Genomic DNA, 18,007 nt, shown 5'->3' with positions numbered 1-18,007 from the left:
CTGAAGATAGAAAATGGTACTGTTGATGTATGTTTCTTCCTAACTATACTGTTCTCCCTTCCTGGGAAAAAAACCATTACCTAATTTGTGTGTGTGTGTGTGTGTGTGTATGTGTGTGTGTTTCTTCTGTAGTTTGTATATATCCCTAAACAAGTTACCATTTAGTTTTTATAACTTGAATAGTATATGAATGAAATGATACTGAATATTCCTCTGTGGCTGGTTTCTTTCAGTCAGTCAGTCAGTCAGTCAGTCAGTCAGTCAGTCTTCTGTGATAGACACAATCATGTGGATGGTGTAGATCATTTTTACTAAGATAATATTCCATTGTTGTGACTCTACCACAGTTTATAGGCTCTCTGCTGAAAGTCACATGGACAATTTCTAGGGTTTATAAAAACAATGCTGCTAAAAAAATTCTTGTACATGTATCCCACTACATATGTCCAAAAGAGTGAAACTGCTGAGTGACAGGCACATGAACATAGTTTTGTGCCACACACCCTTCAAATAGTAGTACATGAAATTCCCTAGCACATGTCCAATACAACATTTGCCTTTGTCAGACAACTAAGTTTTTGAAAACTTAAGTGTTTCACTCATTGTACATTTAATGTACTTTTCTGTGATTACACATCTTTCCATATAGTTATTTGACTATTGGCATTTTTCCTGTGAAATATCCATTTAAAGCTTTTGCCAATTTTTCTATTAATAAATTCATCCTGATTTCTAATTGAAGTGTTTCTTTTACATATTACTGATACTAATCCTCAGTTAGTTTTTTTTTTTTTTTTGGTACCAGGCACTCAACCACTGAGCCACATCCCCAATCCTTTTTGTATTTTATTTAGAGACAGGGTCTTACTGAGTTTCTTAGTGTCTTGCTGATGCTGAGGCTGGCTTTGAACTTGTGATCCTCCTCCCTCAGCCTCCAGAGCCGCTGGGATTACAGGCGTGCGCCACCAAGGCCGGTTCTGTTAATTTTAAATATGGTAAATGTCTTGGTTTGTGACTTACCTTTACATTCACGGAATGATATGAATAATATCTTTTAATGAATAAAAATTCATAATTTTAATCTTTTTCTTTATACAATGTATATTTTGGATCATTCTAAAATAAACCCTCTCCATTCCAAGATCATAGATGACTATTCACTTATTTTGCCTTCTAAAAGTTTTTTAAAAGACTTTCCTTTAAATTTAAATCTTTAATCTATTTGGAATTTAGTTTTGCTTGAGTAAGAAATTACCTTCTTTTTCTTCCCCATATGGATAGCTAATTATTGAGATGTTCATCTACTCCCCACAGTTTGTCCAATGTTTCTTCCGTTGTTTATAAAGAGCCCTTACACATGTGGTCTGTTTCTGGCCCTCTGTTCTGTTATTTCAAAATCTGTGTATCTCTACCCCACTACCAGCATTTAATTATTACAGCTTTACAGAAAGTTTTGTATCTAGAAAGCACACTTCCACAACCCATCTTTTATTTCAAGTTTGTCTTGGCTTTTCCTTTGCCTTTTCTGTGTTAGAATTCTAATTCTGTTAGAATCAGCATGCCAGGTACTATGTAAAACTCTAATGGAATATTGAATGGAATTATATTCAATCTACAGATCATTTTGGATTGAAATGACATCTTCAGAATATTGAGTTTGCCTATTCATGAACATGGTCATGCTTTTTCTTCATCTTTTGGGGACCACATAAGTTTTCCCTTTTAACATGGTAATGTGTAATTATGTTAGAATATTTTGTAGTTCCTTCAACGTATATTTCTAAAATCATTGGTTATTATGAATTTTTAAATACATTTGCCTACTATTTAGTCTAAGATTTTTATACCTACATTAATGAGTGACATTGATTGATAATTCTTCTTCTTTAAACTGTCCTTTGTGTGATTGAATGTCAAGAATAACAAGCACAAGAAAAGCTAGGGTGTGTTTCCTCTTTGTTCTGAACTCAAGGAGTCTATGATTTGAAATTATATATTCCTTAAGATGTCTGATAAAACGTACCTATAAAACTATATGGGCTGAGCCAGGTGTGGTGGTGTATCCCTGTAATCCCAGTGGCTAAGGAGGCTGAGGCAGGAGGATCAAGAGTTCAAAGCCAGCCTCGTAAAAGCAAGGTGCTAAGCAACCCTCTCTCTAAATAAAATACATAATAGGGCTGGGGATGAGGCTCAGTGGTTGCGTACCCCTGAGTTCAATCCCTGGTACAAACAAACAAATAAAAAACACCTATATCGGCCGAGTGTTTTATCTGGAAAAGTAATTATAAGCATTGAATTACTTTATATAAAGTAAATGACCTATTAAATTTTTCTATTTCTTTGAGTCAATTTTCATAAACTATATTTTTTCTGTCCATTATGCTTTAGTTTTCAAATACTGGCATAAAGTTGGTAACAGTATTTTCTAAGAATTTTTAAAATCTCTGCTGCATCTGTTCTTTGTGTTTGCAATTTATTCTTGTATTTCATTTTAGTTTTGGGAAGGAGCAGAAATAACTTTTTGTGTTTAATCCACTACATTTATGTGAACAAAATTACACAGAGGATCCACTGTTCCTTATCTATAAAATGGAGGTAATAACAGAACTCACCAAAGCTGTCATAGCAAGAATTAAATGAGTTAAAATATGCAAAGTGCTTAGGACAGTGACTGGCACCTATGAAGAGCTCAAAAATAACATGATTAAAATATAGGAAAGTCAGTTCCACTGTGATGATGTCCTGTTTTAGTCTGGCTAAAGTTTCACAATCTAAAGCAGCAATAACTGGTTATGGGCTGGATTCTTTCAAATACACCCTCATTTCATTCAAGCCCTATAAAAAGGTGATGATGTTTCTGGTTGGTAATATTCTCATTCTGAAGCTCAGTCTCGATGTTCATGCCTTGAGATTGTGAACTGCACTTTGCAGAGTAAAATACAAAACAAAGTAGGAGGTTGACTATGCTATATAAGTTGTTTTTACTCTGAAAACAAAAATCATACTTTTTTCAGTTATTAAGTGCTATGAATCTAGCACATGGTAGATAGAAAAAAAATTGTGAGTCCTTGACAAGCAATCAATAATTAATCAATGAAAATGAAATGATGAAGCTATGATGAAAGCCATAAAGAAACTCTAGTAACCTCACCAAGTTTGCATTATTAGGTGTCTTTTATCCATGGATGAACTTATAACAGGCCCTTCATTAGGCAAATTCCCACTATAAAAAGTTTCTTCTATCTTCTTTAACAGAGGGATGCTACTTAGGCCTACTCTCCGTTGATTTTTCTACATAAGTTTTACCTAAAAACAATAATAAACCATCCAAACAGATACTGTTTAGGGGGAAGCACACTGAGGTTTATAATTTATTTTGAAATGCATTAAAAATTAAGATGAAAAAACAAACAAAAAAAGGAGATCTTGGGGTATAGCTTAGTGGAGAGCACTTATCCAGCATCCATGAGTGCCTAGGTCCCATCCCTAAGCACTGAAAAGGAAGGAAGGAGGGAGATATGGATTGATGAATGAAGGACAGGTAGATGAATAAATAGGTTAAAAAAAAACTATAGTAAACTAATCACTGGTAAAATATAAATGAAATTATACCAATGTTCACTATAAAATGAATTCTACTTTCTATAATGCTTGAGAATTTTCATAGTAAGAAACTCAGGAAAATATAAACTACACTTAGCAGGTAAAAAAAAAAAAACTAAAATAAAAAGAATGGAAAATATTTCTATTGCACATAGCAAAAGTTATCACAATACGTAAATTTATAAAAAAAACATCAAAATCCCTATAAGATAAATGGGAAAAGATTAACCAAATACACATAGGAAATAAACCCATGGAAAATGCTCAGTTACCTCTAACCAAAACAATCTGAATTAAAGCACTCCTTTATTGGCAAAATTAAACTGCATGCATGCGCCCGCACACATACAACACACACATACAACTCTGGCAAGGCTGTGATAAAAGTGGCACAGCCATACACAGCTGACCGCATTCACTGTAAACATGCACAGCCCGTTGGGGAAGTCATCCGATAGTCCTCAAGCCATGGTGTTTATCAAGTCCTTTGACTTGGTGGCCTCTCTCTTAGAAAATGAACATATCAGTTAAAAGAAGACAAAGGATGTTTACTGCAGTTTTATCTACCAGAGGATTAATCTATGAACTACCTAAATGACCATGAAGAGAAGAAAAATTTATTAAATTTTGTAAATGATGATGCATCAGCATAATGGAATATGTCATAGACATTCAAAAATGACAATAATGAAAATTTATGTGGAAATATGCATAGTGTTTATAACACAATCAAAAGGAAAATATTTATAATTGTAAGAGTATAATTTTATAATTGTGAGAGTAATTATGAAATTTATTTTGACACTGAAAAGGAACATAAATAATTAATGAAAATGATGTGCTACTGTACAAGGGGACTGGGGCTGATTCCTTCTCTTCAAATGTTCTTTAATCTTGCTGATACATCTTTCAATTAAAATTAAATCACTGAAAGGCCCATCTCAATACTGGCTACTCACAGTGCTGAGCTTGCTGCAAATGATGAGTATCCGGCGCTCGTACAGCATACTGGCATACAGATGCAACATGTTATTTACATCCACAGCCACAAAATATTCTGTCAGATTTCTCTAGGAAAAAGAAGAAAGGTTTGTGGTTTATTTTGTCTGTTCTTATTACAAGTAGTATCTAATAAAAGCATGAGAAACAGAAAATAATCACAAAGCTCTTTTCTTCTCCTGTCCTATTCTTTTTACCTAGGAGACCAAATCCCACTCATGTATAAAATCATGAAATGTTAAGTTGGAAGAGACCTTTGAGATGAGCAGTCTGGCAACTGCATCTATGTGTGGTGATTACAGTTAACAACATGGTTGTATATACCTCTGTGTCTGCTCTTCATGTCAGTTCCAGAAGGTGAGCAGGACAGGAATCGTGGAATCTTACAAACGAGGAAACCAAGGCTCAGAGAGATTTGCCGAGATCAAATAGTCTAATAAGCAATGAGGACAGGACTGCTGCTCAGATCTTTGGACCTGAGATCCTAGAACCTTCCTTATGAACTGCATCATGTGTTCAAGCAAAAGAAAGTACCCAGAGATTAAAGTGCTTCTGGCACAGGTCCTGCTTCTGTCCAGCAGGTCCCAGCCATGAAGGCATCACTTTTCCTGTTGCCACTTGCTGGTGTCCCACCCCTCCACAGCTTACATTCTCTATAAAGTGGCTTGGCTAGAATTAAAGAAATTTCCAAGATTTACCATTTCCAGACATTTCACTAAAAAGAAAAAAAAAGGAAAAAATAAAAAAACTGAAGACAAACAGCAGCAAGCTATAACAAAGCAGTGCTTTAACTAGCTTTTTCTGTAACCTGGGTTTAATTCCTTTAATTAGTACTATAGATTGGTAGATTGGTACTCTTCAGATTTCAGAAAAAAAAATGGAGTGTGTTTTATTTCTACAACCCTTTCTATACCCACCTGGCTTTAATAATACACATGAATATGCTAATTTCTTACAGATTTTTAATGCAGTACAATATAAGCCTCTGCAAATGAAAGGAACTGAGAAGGAATGCTATTGTCAGGGGTTGTAGTTTATAATGATTAAAGATCTATAACCCATAAATTGAAGTAAATCATGTAGGTTTTACACGCAAAATAGCATAAAGCGCTTTTCAACAATATTATGGTTGGGAATAAGAATCAGCACTTATCTTATGATTTATTATTGTTTGACTGGGGTACCAGGTTAATCATCAACTTCTATAAACAAAAAGCCAGTGAATTAATAGCTCTGGATACTGACTACTTACAAAGTGTCAGGCACTGTACCAGACACTTTGTATATATGATCTTATGCAATCCTCACAAAAAACCAATGAGGTATTATTCCTTCCTATGCAGAGAAACAGAAATTAAATCTGGGAGATTCAGTAACAGGTGGAGTCAGACTGACTTCACAGCCTCTGCACTCTCCACTAACCTACACATCTCTACTAAATACTTTTCAGTGTCTACTGTGTACAGGGCATGCATTTACTTCATCTTGAAAACACTCCTTGAACTAGGTGCTATTGACCCTATTTAAAGATAAGAGGCACAGAGAAGTGAAATAATTTGATAAAGGTCACACACAAGTGGCTAAGACACGATTCAGTCTTGTGCAAGTCTTTTTTTCAAACACTCCAAATTGTAGGCACAAATTATATTTGGAAAAAGAAGAGGTATAAAACAAGATCAAAATATGACTAAAAAAAGGGGATTTTTTTTCTTTTGAAAATTTTTATTCTCCTATTTATTGAATAATCCTTATTCCCAGGAGACAGAAAGTTTAGAAAAAACACAGGAAAATATCTAACAACCCTGTGACAGGCACTACCATGTCCACTTCATGGATGGGAACATTGAAATTCAGGAAGGTTCAGTGGTAGTCTTGTAAAGGTCACTCGGCAAGCAAAGGCAGAGCCAGGTTTCAACACCAGGTCTCCTGAATCCAAAACTCATACTCTAACCAACATGCCAACTTGCCTCTCAACAAACTCAATAAAAACAAAGCAAAACAAACAACAAAGGCTGTCTGAACTAGGCCAGAGGTGCCTCCTCTGCCCAGTGGCTGAGGAACACTGAGCTAATAATGTCAGGGTGGGGTTTGTTTGGAAGACTGAAATGGCAGAGCTCTTCTTGCAAACAAAAATATGAGGCCCTCAGCTGAGCATTTCAGTAAAGACTTTACTGCTGATGAATTACATGAATTTCTCTTTTAGTAGAGGATGGAAGTAAAAAGAAAATAGAAGTGAGGAGCTTAAAGAAGGCCAGAAAGCCCATTAGCACTTTTGACAGATCCAAAGATAACTCTGAAGCCACCAAAACGTGGCCTCAAGAGTCTGCCAAGAAGCTTCACGCTGGGTAGAAATATGTTACACAGCTTGCCGTCCAAATAGGGAGACACAGCGTCAGAGACAAATCCTGTGCCTTATTTTGGTGGGAGAAAGGGAGGGGGGGACCACAAGGATACTTTTGCAGATGGGGAAGGGGATGTTTCGGAAATAAAAACATCACTGAGGCAGGTCCCCCATGCCCAGTCAGGATCTGAGGGCGCAGGTGCTTATTTCAAAAACTCTGTACAGGTATGTTAAAAATATGTAACATTTAACCAAATTCTCTCTAAACTGTCATGTACTTTTTTTGGTATTTCTCATTCCATCTGTGCTGATTACCAAGATATTTGTGTCTAAACAGAAGCTGTCTTTCTTATCTGCTTCCTCCCTTGCCTCTTTCCTTCTGGGATGCCACCCGCTGGAGCAGGTGGGACTGCCAATGGCCCCAGCTCTAGGAACCTCACTCAGCCAGGGAAGGACCTGTGGGGCACAGGGGGCCTGGGGCACTTGCAGTTCCCACCAAGCCTGGGCTCTGGAGCAAACCCCTTGGAGACAGGGATATCCCTCCCACCGCCCTGAAGCTTCCAATACGTTGGGCCCAAGCCTTAGCTTCTCAGACCTGCTCTGCCTTCTCCCATTCCCAGGACTTTAATTCTGCTGTTTCTCCTAGAGTACTCCTCTCTACCTTGAGGATGTCAATTTACTTGACCTGGCTCCAACATCACTTCCTCCTGCAAGGTCTCCTAGACTCCTTATTTGTCAAACATCCTTCATGTTTCTATGACATTTTGTCCCTATCCTATAATAACTTGGTTTTAAGTATGTTTTCCCACTAGACTGAATTCTACCGGGTGTGATGTATCAGGAAGAACAGTAAAGAATGGATCCTCCTAAAGAACCACCACTCCTATCAAACATGGTATCACTGGCCCCTAGTTCTCGATTTAGTGTCTCAGACCATAACACCATCATAGGTAAGCAAAGTAACTACCCCATTCATTGCCAATCACTTCTCTATGTAATTCACCTGCTAGGAAAGGAAACCCTTGCGCAGAGGGCTGTTGCAGTTTCTGTGCTCAGATGGCCTCGGATGCCTTAGTGCCAGTGTGCTTTCAGGCTTCAGGGCATCATGCCTTTCCCATTCATGGAGTCTAAACATTGTTTCCAGTCATGTGTGCAGCATTTGGCTATCCACCTGGCATTCATTACCCACCCACCCCTCCCTGCCCTGAAGGCTGGTCAGTAGGCACACAAAGCTGATCACTACTTAACTCAAATCCAAGAAGCTGGACAGAGCCTCCTAGAAGGTGGTCTATAGAAAAGGCACATACTACACAAGCTCCTTAGACTCTCAGCTTCTGTTTCTCTTCTCTACAAAGAAATGTTGATGAAGGTCTCTTCCAGGGACTAACTCTCTGTGGCTCTCAATCCAGACAAAGAGGAGGGAACTGGCACCTGGCAAAACCCCAGTCCCCCCAGGAGAGGTCTCATAATGGCTGCTCCTGTCTAGCTGCCCCTGCTGGCTCCTGCACCAATCCAGGTGGCTGGGGACTCCATGCTCAATGTGATCTGCGCCTGAGGTTATGAAGCAGGTGGGGGTGGGGGTGATGGGGGTTGAAATGGGTTGGGACGGGAGGGGATACAGTGCGGCTTAGAGAGAAAGCGTCTTAGGTTCAATACCTTAGGGAAACGAGATAATCCTCAAACCAAAGAACCGACTCTAAGCTGGTTACTCCTTGGAGTCTTAGAAGCAGATGCTAGTCCGCCCCACTGTCTGTCATTTTATCAGTCTTTGTGACTCTCTACTTCTTCCATGGTATAGAGGATAAAGATTTATTGCACTGGGGCTAGAGGAGGCTTCCTAGGCTAGAGGCTTGGAAGGTCCTGAAATAACCCCTATTCAAATTATTTTACCATAATGTTTTTTTTTGTTTGTTTTATTTTGTTTTGTTTTTAAAGAGAGAGGGTCTTGCTATGTTGCTCTGGCCAGCTCTGAACTCATAGACTCAAATGATCATCTCGCCTCAGATTCCTAAGGAGCTATACAACAGGCACGTGCCACTGCTCCCAGTTTTCACAATATAAAAAGTTCTAAAACCCTCAACTGATTTTTCTTTTTAGAAGAATTAGGTTATCTTAATGGTGTGGGTTTTTTTTTTTTTTTAAAGAGAATTATAAATTTGGATTACAAAATAATCTTCCTGAGAAAGAATCCCACCAACTCACACAGGCAACAAAATCCAAGAAGTATATTTGAGAAAAGAAAGCAGAGTTACCCAGAGGTCAGCTTTTATCCCTCTGTGTAAATGGAAAAACCATCAGAATAAACAGTCATCTGACAACTCTTAAGTGCAACAATGGACTCCTCTATAATCTCATACTTGATAACATGTCTTCTACCACCATTCTCAACTCTGTTTATTTTTTAAAGTCACAATGACTTCATAAATCTTTTCTATATCATGGTTCATCTTTTGACAAAGTGGAGTCTGGGCAACGTCATATGTAACTGTCCACTCTAGACGTTTACCTCGCATCATTAACCACTTGGTATGACATTGACCAGATAATTAAGACAGGTTTGTTTAATATTCCAAATGAAGGCCTACATAATTATCCATTAATCAAAAAGTAAACTTCAAAATCTGGCAGCTAAAAATAATCCCTTATTGAGTTAGTTTACAATGTAATTATTACTACATATTTGTTCATGATCTGTGACTCTTTTTAATGCAGGTCAACTATTTAAAATTTATAAAGATTTATGCTCATTTAATTATTGACTGCATAAAATTCACTCCTACATGTGTTATCCTGATAGACAGAGAAAACCCTGATGAGCAATTACACAGTGATAGTTTCTCAGCAAAAAGGAAAAAAAATTTTTACAAAGAAATTGTAGAAATAATGAGAATTAACTTCAACAGGGATCTGAAAGTGGAAAGAATTAATTTTCCACGTTTGCTTTTCATTAATGTCTTATAGACAAATTGGTCCTAAAGCCAACTATAAGGAAAAATTCTTTCTCTCTTTCCAGGGATGGTTGCCTTAGTCATTCATTCATTAACTAATTCATTCAGTCAGTTGTCAATTCCATATAGCTATATATTGAGTAACTACAATGTTGCAGTGATGGGAAAAAAATCCATCCCTGTTCTTATGAAAGGAGAGATGACATTAACCAAATATCCACACAACTAATTATGTAACTTATGGTGAGTGGTTTCTTAGGTAGGCCCAGAGGCATTAGACCCAAAGTATCTCCATGCTTGGATCAGACTGACCCAGGTGTGAATCTTGTTTTAGCATTTACTGATTGGGCAAGTTACTTCATGTCTCTGGACTTCACTTCCTCTTCAGATCCATTCCACAAGGATGTTGTAAAGATGTCATGACATAACACGTAGCACCTGACCTGATCCACAATGGGTGTTCAACAGATACTAGCTCAGGCCTCCCTTTCTTACATTAACTCTTCTCTGACACTGTCCAGAAGACCATGATAATCTGGAGACAGAATATTATTAAGTTCCATGTCCCAAAGAGCATGTATCCTTTTCATTGCTTATTCTCTTAAGTTCAGTGTGTCCCTTAGAGGAGATAATTAATAAATGCTTATAGAACACCTCCTATATTAAAGGCTTTGTGGACTCCATTTGCCACAAAAGTCCCAGGCTTCAGAAATTCTGCTGTCAAGAGGATGTACCCAAGAGTCTTGAAAATCCACAAAAGAGAAATATTGGTCTGTGCAACCAAGAATGTCAGCAAACACCTAGAAAAGACAAGCCCCAGAGAGTCTGCCCGGCCCTTAACCACACTCAGACCTCAAGAAAGGTCAGGACTAGAATTCTCAGAAAGCTGAGGAAAGGGAAAAAAGAGAAAGACCATTGAAAGGAGCATCTCTGTGGCACCAGAGTTGTTCTTGGAACTTTATGTTTAATACTGCATTTGTTCCTTGTATTTTCCTTCATTAGATAAAGACATTGGGGTTCCAAGAGAATAAGTAGGTGACCAAGGCCTCAGACTGACGAAGCCCTGTATCTGACCATCTCCAAGACTCGTGTTCTTTCCACAACAGCAGGCTATATAGTATTAACAGCCCCATGGTTATTGCTTGTTTCAATTTGTAATACAGCAATTTAGTCATTTAAAATTAATCTCTGAAAAAAATCACCAAGAGATTAAAATGCAAATTTCAATATGGCTAGTGCTCAATAGTGATTCTATGTCAAAAAGCCCACAAATTGGTCTAACAAAAGTTCAGAGTCTCCTTAGAGGAAAGGCTTTCCTGCTTCATTTTTGTATTTTAGATATTAAAAAAAAAAATCATTCCATTTCTTTTTTTCCTTATGAATATCACAAGTCAACTCTAGGTGGGGAGAAAGGCATAATGAAAACAAATCTTCTAAACCTGGGTCACTACACCCCACTGACAAGCAGACCTTGGGCTGGCAACCTCAGGCCTGTGAGCTCTGGGTTCTGTATGTGTAAAATGGGGCTCACGTCTACCACTCACGGAGTAGCTGTAGGGATTAAAATGGAATGTGTATGTTAGGAGTGCGGCAGATTGGTATTACTATTCTGCTTAGAAACAAAAAAGGCTAGCCTTTTTCTGGTTTGTAAAGGAGGATTTAGGGGACAATGGGTCATACACAGGGAATTGCTTCATTAGTGGCAAAACCAGCAGAGGGAATGTAAATTTTAAAAGTGGTGGGGGCAAGGGAAGTGGCATACAGTGGGAACAGGAACTGGAGGTGGAGCTATGGAGAAGATTATTCAAAAAATTATTTCTAATTTCAGTAATTATAGTTTTGAAGATTAAGGAAATTATCAGAACTTTCAGGTACCTGCAAATCAAGTTCTTAATGAATTACTGGTCCTTAATAAAGAAAAAAAGACAAATGCAACCTAGGTAATAATTTTTATCATAACATTATTTAACACAGCAGAACATTAGAAACATTCTAAATGTCTATTAGTACAGAAAGCATAGTTAAAACAATAAAGTATGGTGAACTGAACATACATTTTTCTTTTCTCTCTCCTGATATGACTCTCCCAGAAAAAGTCACTGGAAAAGAATTTTAAAAGGCATGAATTCCAATAAAACAAGAGAGGAGATGATAATGGAAGAGAGATGTCAAATTTTTAGAAATCAAATAGCAGATGTGGTTCTCAACCTGGGGCCATTTATCCCCTAGGGGACATTTGGCAATGCCTAGAGACATTTCCGGTTGTCAGAGCTGGATAAGGGTATGTTAGTATCATATAGATTCCAGGGAAGCTGCAAAACAACCTACAATATAAGTCATTTTTTTTTTTTTTTGCTACTGAGACCAAAAGACCTAATCAGAATAATGCAGAGGGAGAGACATTTATTTGGTACACCTGGTTCCAGAGGTGTCTCAGTCTACAGATGGCCAACTTCATTATTCTGCTGGATATGAGGCAAAACTTCAGGGAAGAAGGATGGGATAGAGAAATGCAGCTCAGGACATGTCAATGAGGAAGCAGACAGAGACAAAGCTCTGCTTACCAGGTTCAAAATATATACCCAAAGGCTCATCTCCAATGATCCACTGCCTTTAGCAACACCTACATGCCTACACCTAGTTAATATCTATCAGAGGAATAATGCACTGATTAGGCTAAAACTCATTAACCAATCATTCACCTCTAAACTTTCTTGCATCGTCTCACACATGAGCTTTTTGTGGACACCTCATATCTAAACTATAACAGTAGTAATACACAAGAAAGGATGTCCTGGACCATGCTGACAACAGTGCTGAAGCTGAAAAGTAAGTCTGGAAAGTAAGGCTGAGGTGGGTGCATGGGGCAAAAGCATCAAGCCCACTCACACCATGGAACTCCCAAAAGGCTCGGAAGTGGAGACACCCCAAAGGGCAAGAGGCTAGGGTACGGATGCAAATGAAAATAGGAGTAATCCCTTCCCAACATTCTCCTATCCAGCTAGTAAGCTGGCCTCCTGCACCTTTCTCAGGCACTAAGTGTTTACTCTGGAGGAACTGAACAAAAAAGGCCTGGGGAATAAAGCATCAAATAGAAAACATGGGGATTAAATGAAGGCAACCATAATAAATGTTGACCACCCCATTCTGCTTCCCAAACACTGGTAATAAGTATCCACACCCTAGGCAAGAGAAAACTGACCCACTAAATAGAAAAGATTTTGATACTGACACCCGAGAGTCCCTTGCCCCCAGAATGTCTACAACAGTCCCAGGCTTCCAAACAATGATCCATTCCCCACAGTAAAGCCTACCAGATACCAAGCTCTACTCCTGAGCACAGAGCTGCCACTCAGCTGTCCAGTGCCTCACTCTGAGGTGTCACTGAGCTCCTATTCAAAGACAGCCTATATAATAAGTTACACAGAAGACAGACAAACAGAAGCTAGGAGTGGGAGCAAGAAGTCCTAGCACTCAGAGGCTGAGGTGAGGAGATCATTGAGCCCATGGGTTCAAGGCCAGACTGGGCAACCCAATGACACCCCATCTCAAAAGAATAAGAAAATAATGCAGGGGGAAAAACAATTTTTTAAATCTAGTAATAACAATCTTACAAATGAGGAAAAATATTAAGAATACGATGGTCAAAACAAGAAATTTAAAAGGAAGGGATGATTAGTTGAAGAAAGCAAAGACTATAAGAGTGACACTGAAAATAATTAAAACAACAAAAAAGTTACAGGATCAATATAGAAGATTTAAATCTTCTGTAGGTAGCACAGAAAATCAATAGGTAATGAATTCTGTAGTAGAGCAGCAGAGAAAGGACGGAGAGAATTAAAGGATTTTTTTCAAAGAAATAATGTGAGAAAATATTGAAGCTCTGAAGGGTGTGAGTTTCCAGATTGAACGTCCAAGTGCCCAGCACAATGGATGAAAATGGATCCATTAAGGCATGTTGCTATGCAATTTCAGTATGTTAGAAGAGATGACAGATCATAAAAAAGTTAATAACAGGAATCAGAATGGCTAAGACTTGTAAGTAGCAATAGTAAAGTTAGAAGTCATTAAGCAACATCTTCAGAATTCTGAGGAGAGAACTTTCCAACCTAGAATTCCATACCCAGAAGAAATATCAGGAGTAGAGTGATTTTTTTTCTAGTCAAGCAACTTCTAAACACATTTCTGCTAAAGCGAGACTTACTCAGGAAACTGTTGGAGAATGTTTCACCAAAATGATGGAATAAAATCAAGAAAGAGGAAAATGTGAAATCCAATAACTCTTACATGATAAAAATCTGTACAAGAAAGGAAACTTAAACAATCTATTACCTGCTTCAATGTATTCACAAAAATGTAAATATTACTGATTTAATGTCAATTTATTCTAAATATAGAGGGAAAATGGGAGAGGAGAAATAGGTGGGACAAATTATTTTGTGTATATGTTTCTGGGGAGGGGGATCACAGGTAGTAAAAGACCTAAACTCTCATCTTTCATGATAAAAACCAGTAGGTGATATAAGAAACAGGGGAAAAAAAATTTAGTGTAACACTAAGAACATGCTAAAAATATGAAGGGAAATACTACAATTGTTGAAAACTTGCAGGTAACTGCCTCTGTGATGTGAGAAATATGGAGAACTTGGAAATTGCTGTTTTTTTTTTTTTAACAACTACTACACGGTACTATATGATTTTTAAGCCATTAATATATGCATTACTGTCACAAGATGAACATACCATTAAATAATAATACTATGAGGACTATGGGTATCAGTGGTAGAGTACTTGCCTAGCATATTAAAGGTCCCAGCACTCCCCAAAATAAATCATTAAAAAGGATGAAATAGAGACCCAGGAGCAGTGGCATATGCAGGTAAGTTCAGCAACTCCAGAGATTGAGGCAGGAGGGTCTTAAGTTTGAGGCCACTCTCAGCAACTTAGTGGAGACCCTGTCTCAAAATATGAAATAAAAAGGGCTGGAATGTAGCCCAGTGGTAGAGTATTCCTGGGTTCAAACCTCAGGACAATTAAAAATAAAAAAGAATAAGGTAAATAGATAGGAACAATTTTTAGAATACATTAAACCAAAACCAAAAAAGGGAGTGCTAAACAAGATGAATAGTATCACATTTTTGTTTAAAAAGCTGTCTACAATAGATATACATACAACACTATAAATTCATAGAGAAAAGTCTAGAAGGCCACCCATCATATTCTGGAGAGAAAATGGGATTAGGATGGAGGAGGAGTGGTGTTAATGGGGGCCTTTCACTTTTTTAAAAAATATACTTCTATAATAATCTTTTACAACAAAGATTTTTATAAAAATTTTTTAATGATGGAAGTAAATGTTTATAATATATTGTTATAGAAAAAACAGTTATAAAGTGAGATATTTGGTATGATCCCCACCGTGTTTTTTTAAAAAAATGTAGCTTCCAAACGTTTTTTAAAAATACATAGAGCCCTTTTATTTCAAATGAAATATTACCCAAGCACAGTGGAAATTAATGTGCTCTAAATAAAATAAAAGCAGGGACCAGTACTCTAGTTCAATGGCAGAGCACTTGACTAGCATGTGCAAGGCCTTCTAGGTATCCTGAAGCATTCTCAGGGTTCCAGACAGGACAATTTGAAAGCAACTACTATTATCATATAAAAGGAAAGAAGGTAAAACTTAAGAAAATGACTTCTCTGAGATGCTAGGAGATTCTGAGTGATTTTCTTCTGCTTTTGTTTTTAATTTTGTTTTGTTTTAGTTGTAGTTGGACAAAATACCTTTATTTTATTTATTTATTTTTATGTGGTGCTGAGGATCGAACCCAGTGCCTCGTATGAGCTAGGCAAATGCTCTATTGCTGAGCCACAACTTCAGCCCTTTTCTTCTGCTTTTGTATTATGTATGTTTGTGTGTGTGTGTGTTTGCCTTTTCTATGAATTATAAAAATTTAAATAATAATATCTGTTATTTGAACATGTCTAAATAACCACCAAACCATGATATATTTGCAAGAGTGAGGGCAGAAATGGTAAGAGTTTTATTAATCTTTCTAAGTTATTATTCTACATTTGTATTATCTATATCTTAGATTGACTTTAATCATTCATATTTTCCAGTAAATTTTCTATTTTCATACTTTTCAAATTTATCAAGTTGAAAAATATTTTGTTCTTTTCAAAAATTCAATTTTTAAAAAAGTCTTGATTTTCAGTTTTACACTAACAATGTTTCCTAGTAAATTAAATTATAATATCTTTTTCAAATTTGGATTTTTTATTGATATTCTTTTTCTAGGTTCTTAAATTGAAACTTCAGTTCACCCAGTCACTGAACTGCCACCCAGGGCTCAGTAGCCTCTCCCTTGAGCTACCTTGCCTTCCCGAAGTTCGGTCCCCCGCCTTCTCTTGCAGCTGCCTTCCATAGGCAGTTTCCACTGAGGAAAAGGAATCTAATTATATGTCCGCTATCCAGAACCTCCACTCTTTCGACCCCTTTGCTGATGCAAGTAAGGGTGATGACCAGCTTCCTGCTGGCACTGGGGATTACATCCACGTAAGAATTCAACACAGAAATGGCAGGAAGACCCAACTACCGTTCGAGGGATCGCTGAGAATTACAATAAAAATAAACTAGAGAAAGCATTTAAGAAGAAAATCGCCTGCAATTACTGTAATTGAGCATCCCAAACATGGAGACATAATTCAGCTACAGGGGCAAGAACATATGCCAGTTCCTGGTAGAGATTGGATCAGCTGAAGGTTCATGGGTTTTAAGTGCTTATGGCTCACTGCAGCCTAAGTGAGGATTTCCTTGCAACAAGTAGAATTTCCCTTCTGTTCCTTGTCTCAAGTTTAAAACCCTCAGAGCTAGTATAATGTAGCCATTTGGGGTCCACTTTTAACTTGGACTAGGGTAACTCCTTCATGCAATAAACTGAAAAGAGCTGGGGGCGGGGAGGTGAGGGGCGACACAAAACTTAAATTCATTATTTTTACAAAAGCATTCAAGAGCAATGAAATTTTGCCTGAATATGGTTTTAGCCACATCCCTTATGTATTTGTTGTTTAGTGTTCTCATTATTATTAATTTCTAAACTAAACAATATTCAATTTTAATTTTTTATTCTGTTTGACCCCAGCACTATTTCAAGTACAGCAATATTTTTAAACCTGTTATTATTAATTTCTAGTCTTATTTTATATCAGTAGAAGATAGGGACCTATAAAAGTTTAACTTATTCTCTTTTGAAAATTTCAGAGTAATCTAGTATCTGATCAATTTTTATAAATGTTCCATGTTAATTGAAAATTATCCTTTAATAGCCTTTTGCTACTTTTAAAATTGTATCTGCACTTTTTGAAGGATTCTTTCTGGGTACCTCCACTGTTTATACTAAACTGATGGATAAGTATCAGTGATCATCTCCTTGACATTGCAAAAGTTCTCAAATTTTCTGGTTCATAGTGGCTCCCTCTATCATTATGGGAAGATTGTTCTCCTTAATTTTATACTTCTTTTATTATAATCAATAAAATTTGAAGGTGAAAGGTTAAAAATCATGGGCACAAAGTATAGCATAGTATGTGTTATGGTCTGGATATGAGGTATCCTCCAAAAGCAGGGATATTCAGAGGTCCATCCTAGTTTGAGTGAACTGGATTAGATCTCTGAAAATATGTGCGAAAATAAACTTTTCATCCCATAAGTGTCTTGTCAGGTATTTTGGACACAGTGACACAAAAAAGCTAACAGTATATAGAAGCTCAGTCTTGAAATCAAAAAGATTAATTTTGAATTCTGATTCTACCAATTCTTTGTTATAGGTCATTGAATATGTTACTTAAATTTTTAGGGCTTCTGTTTTCTTTTTCTTTTCTTTTTTTTTAAATTTTTTATTGTGGGTTGTTCAAAACATTACAAATTTCTTGACATATCATATTCCACACTTTGATTCAAGTGGGTTATGAACTCCCACCTTCACCCCATACACAGATTGCAGAATCACATCAGTTACACATCCATTGATTTACATATTGCCATACTAGTGTCTGTTGTGCTCCGCTGCCTTTCCCATCCTCCACCCTCCCCCCTCCCCACCTCTCCCCTCCC

The 18,007-nt window shown here is 37.2% G+C and overlaps 1 protein-coding gene across 21 annotated transcripts in view; it reads right to left on the bottom strand.

The window, feature by feature from the left end:
• The window catches only part of Dennd1a (DENN domain containing 1A), a 462,364-nt gene that overhangs the window by 237,847 nt on the left and 206,510 nt on the right, over positions 1-18,007 (bottom strand). For 18 of the 21 annotated variants that reach the window (XM_048813081.1, XM_048813091.1, XM_048813093.1 and 15 more), the window contains one exon: positions 4,563-4,673. In XM_048813081.1, the coding sequence (XP_048669038.1) occupies positions 4,563-4,673 (111 nt within the window). The remainder of the gene's footprint in view (positions 1-4,562; positions 4,674-18,007) is intronic. The other 3 variants (XM_048813083.1, XM_048813088.1, XM_048813089.1) reach the window with 1 other exon arrangement.

This window comes from Marmota marmota, unplaced genomic scaffold (genome assembly GCF_001458135.2).
Source record: "Marmota marmota marmota unplaced genomic scaffold, marMar, whole genome shotgun sequence".
NCBI lineage: Eukaryota > Metazoa > Chordata > Mammalia > Rodentia > Sciuridae > Marmota > Marmota marmota.
Note: the sequence above shows the minus strand (reverse complement) of the source record. Positions and strands in the feature narration are given on the sequence as shown.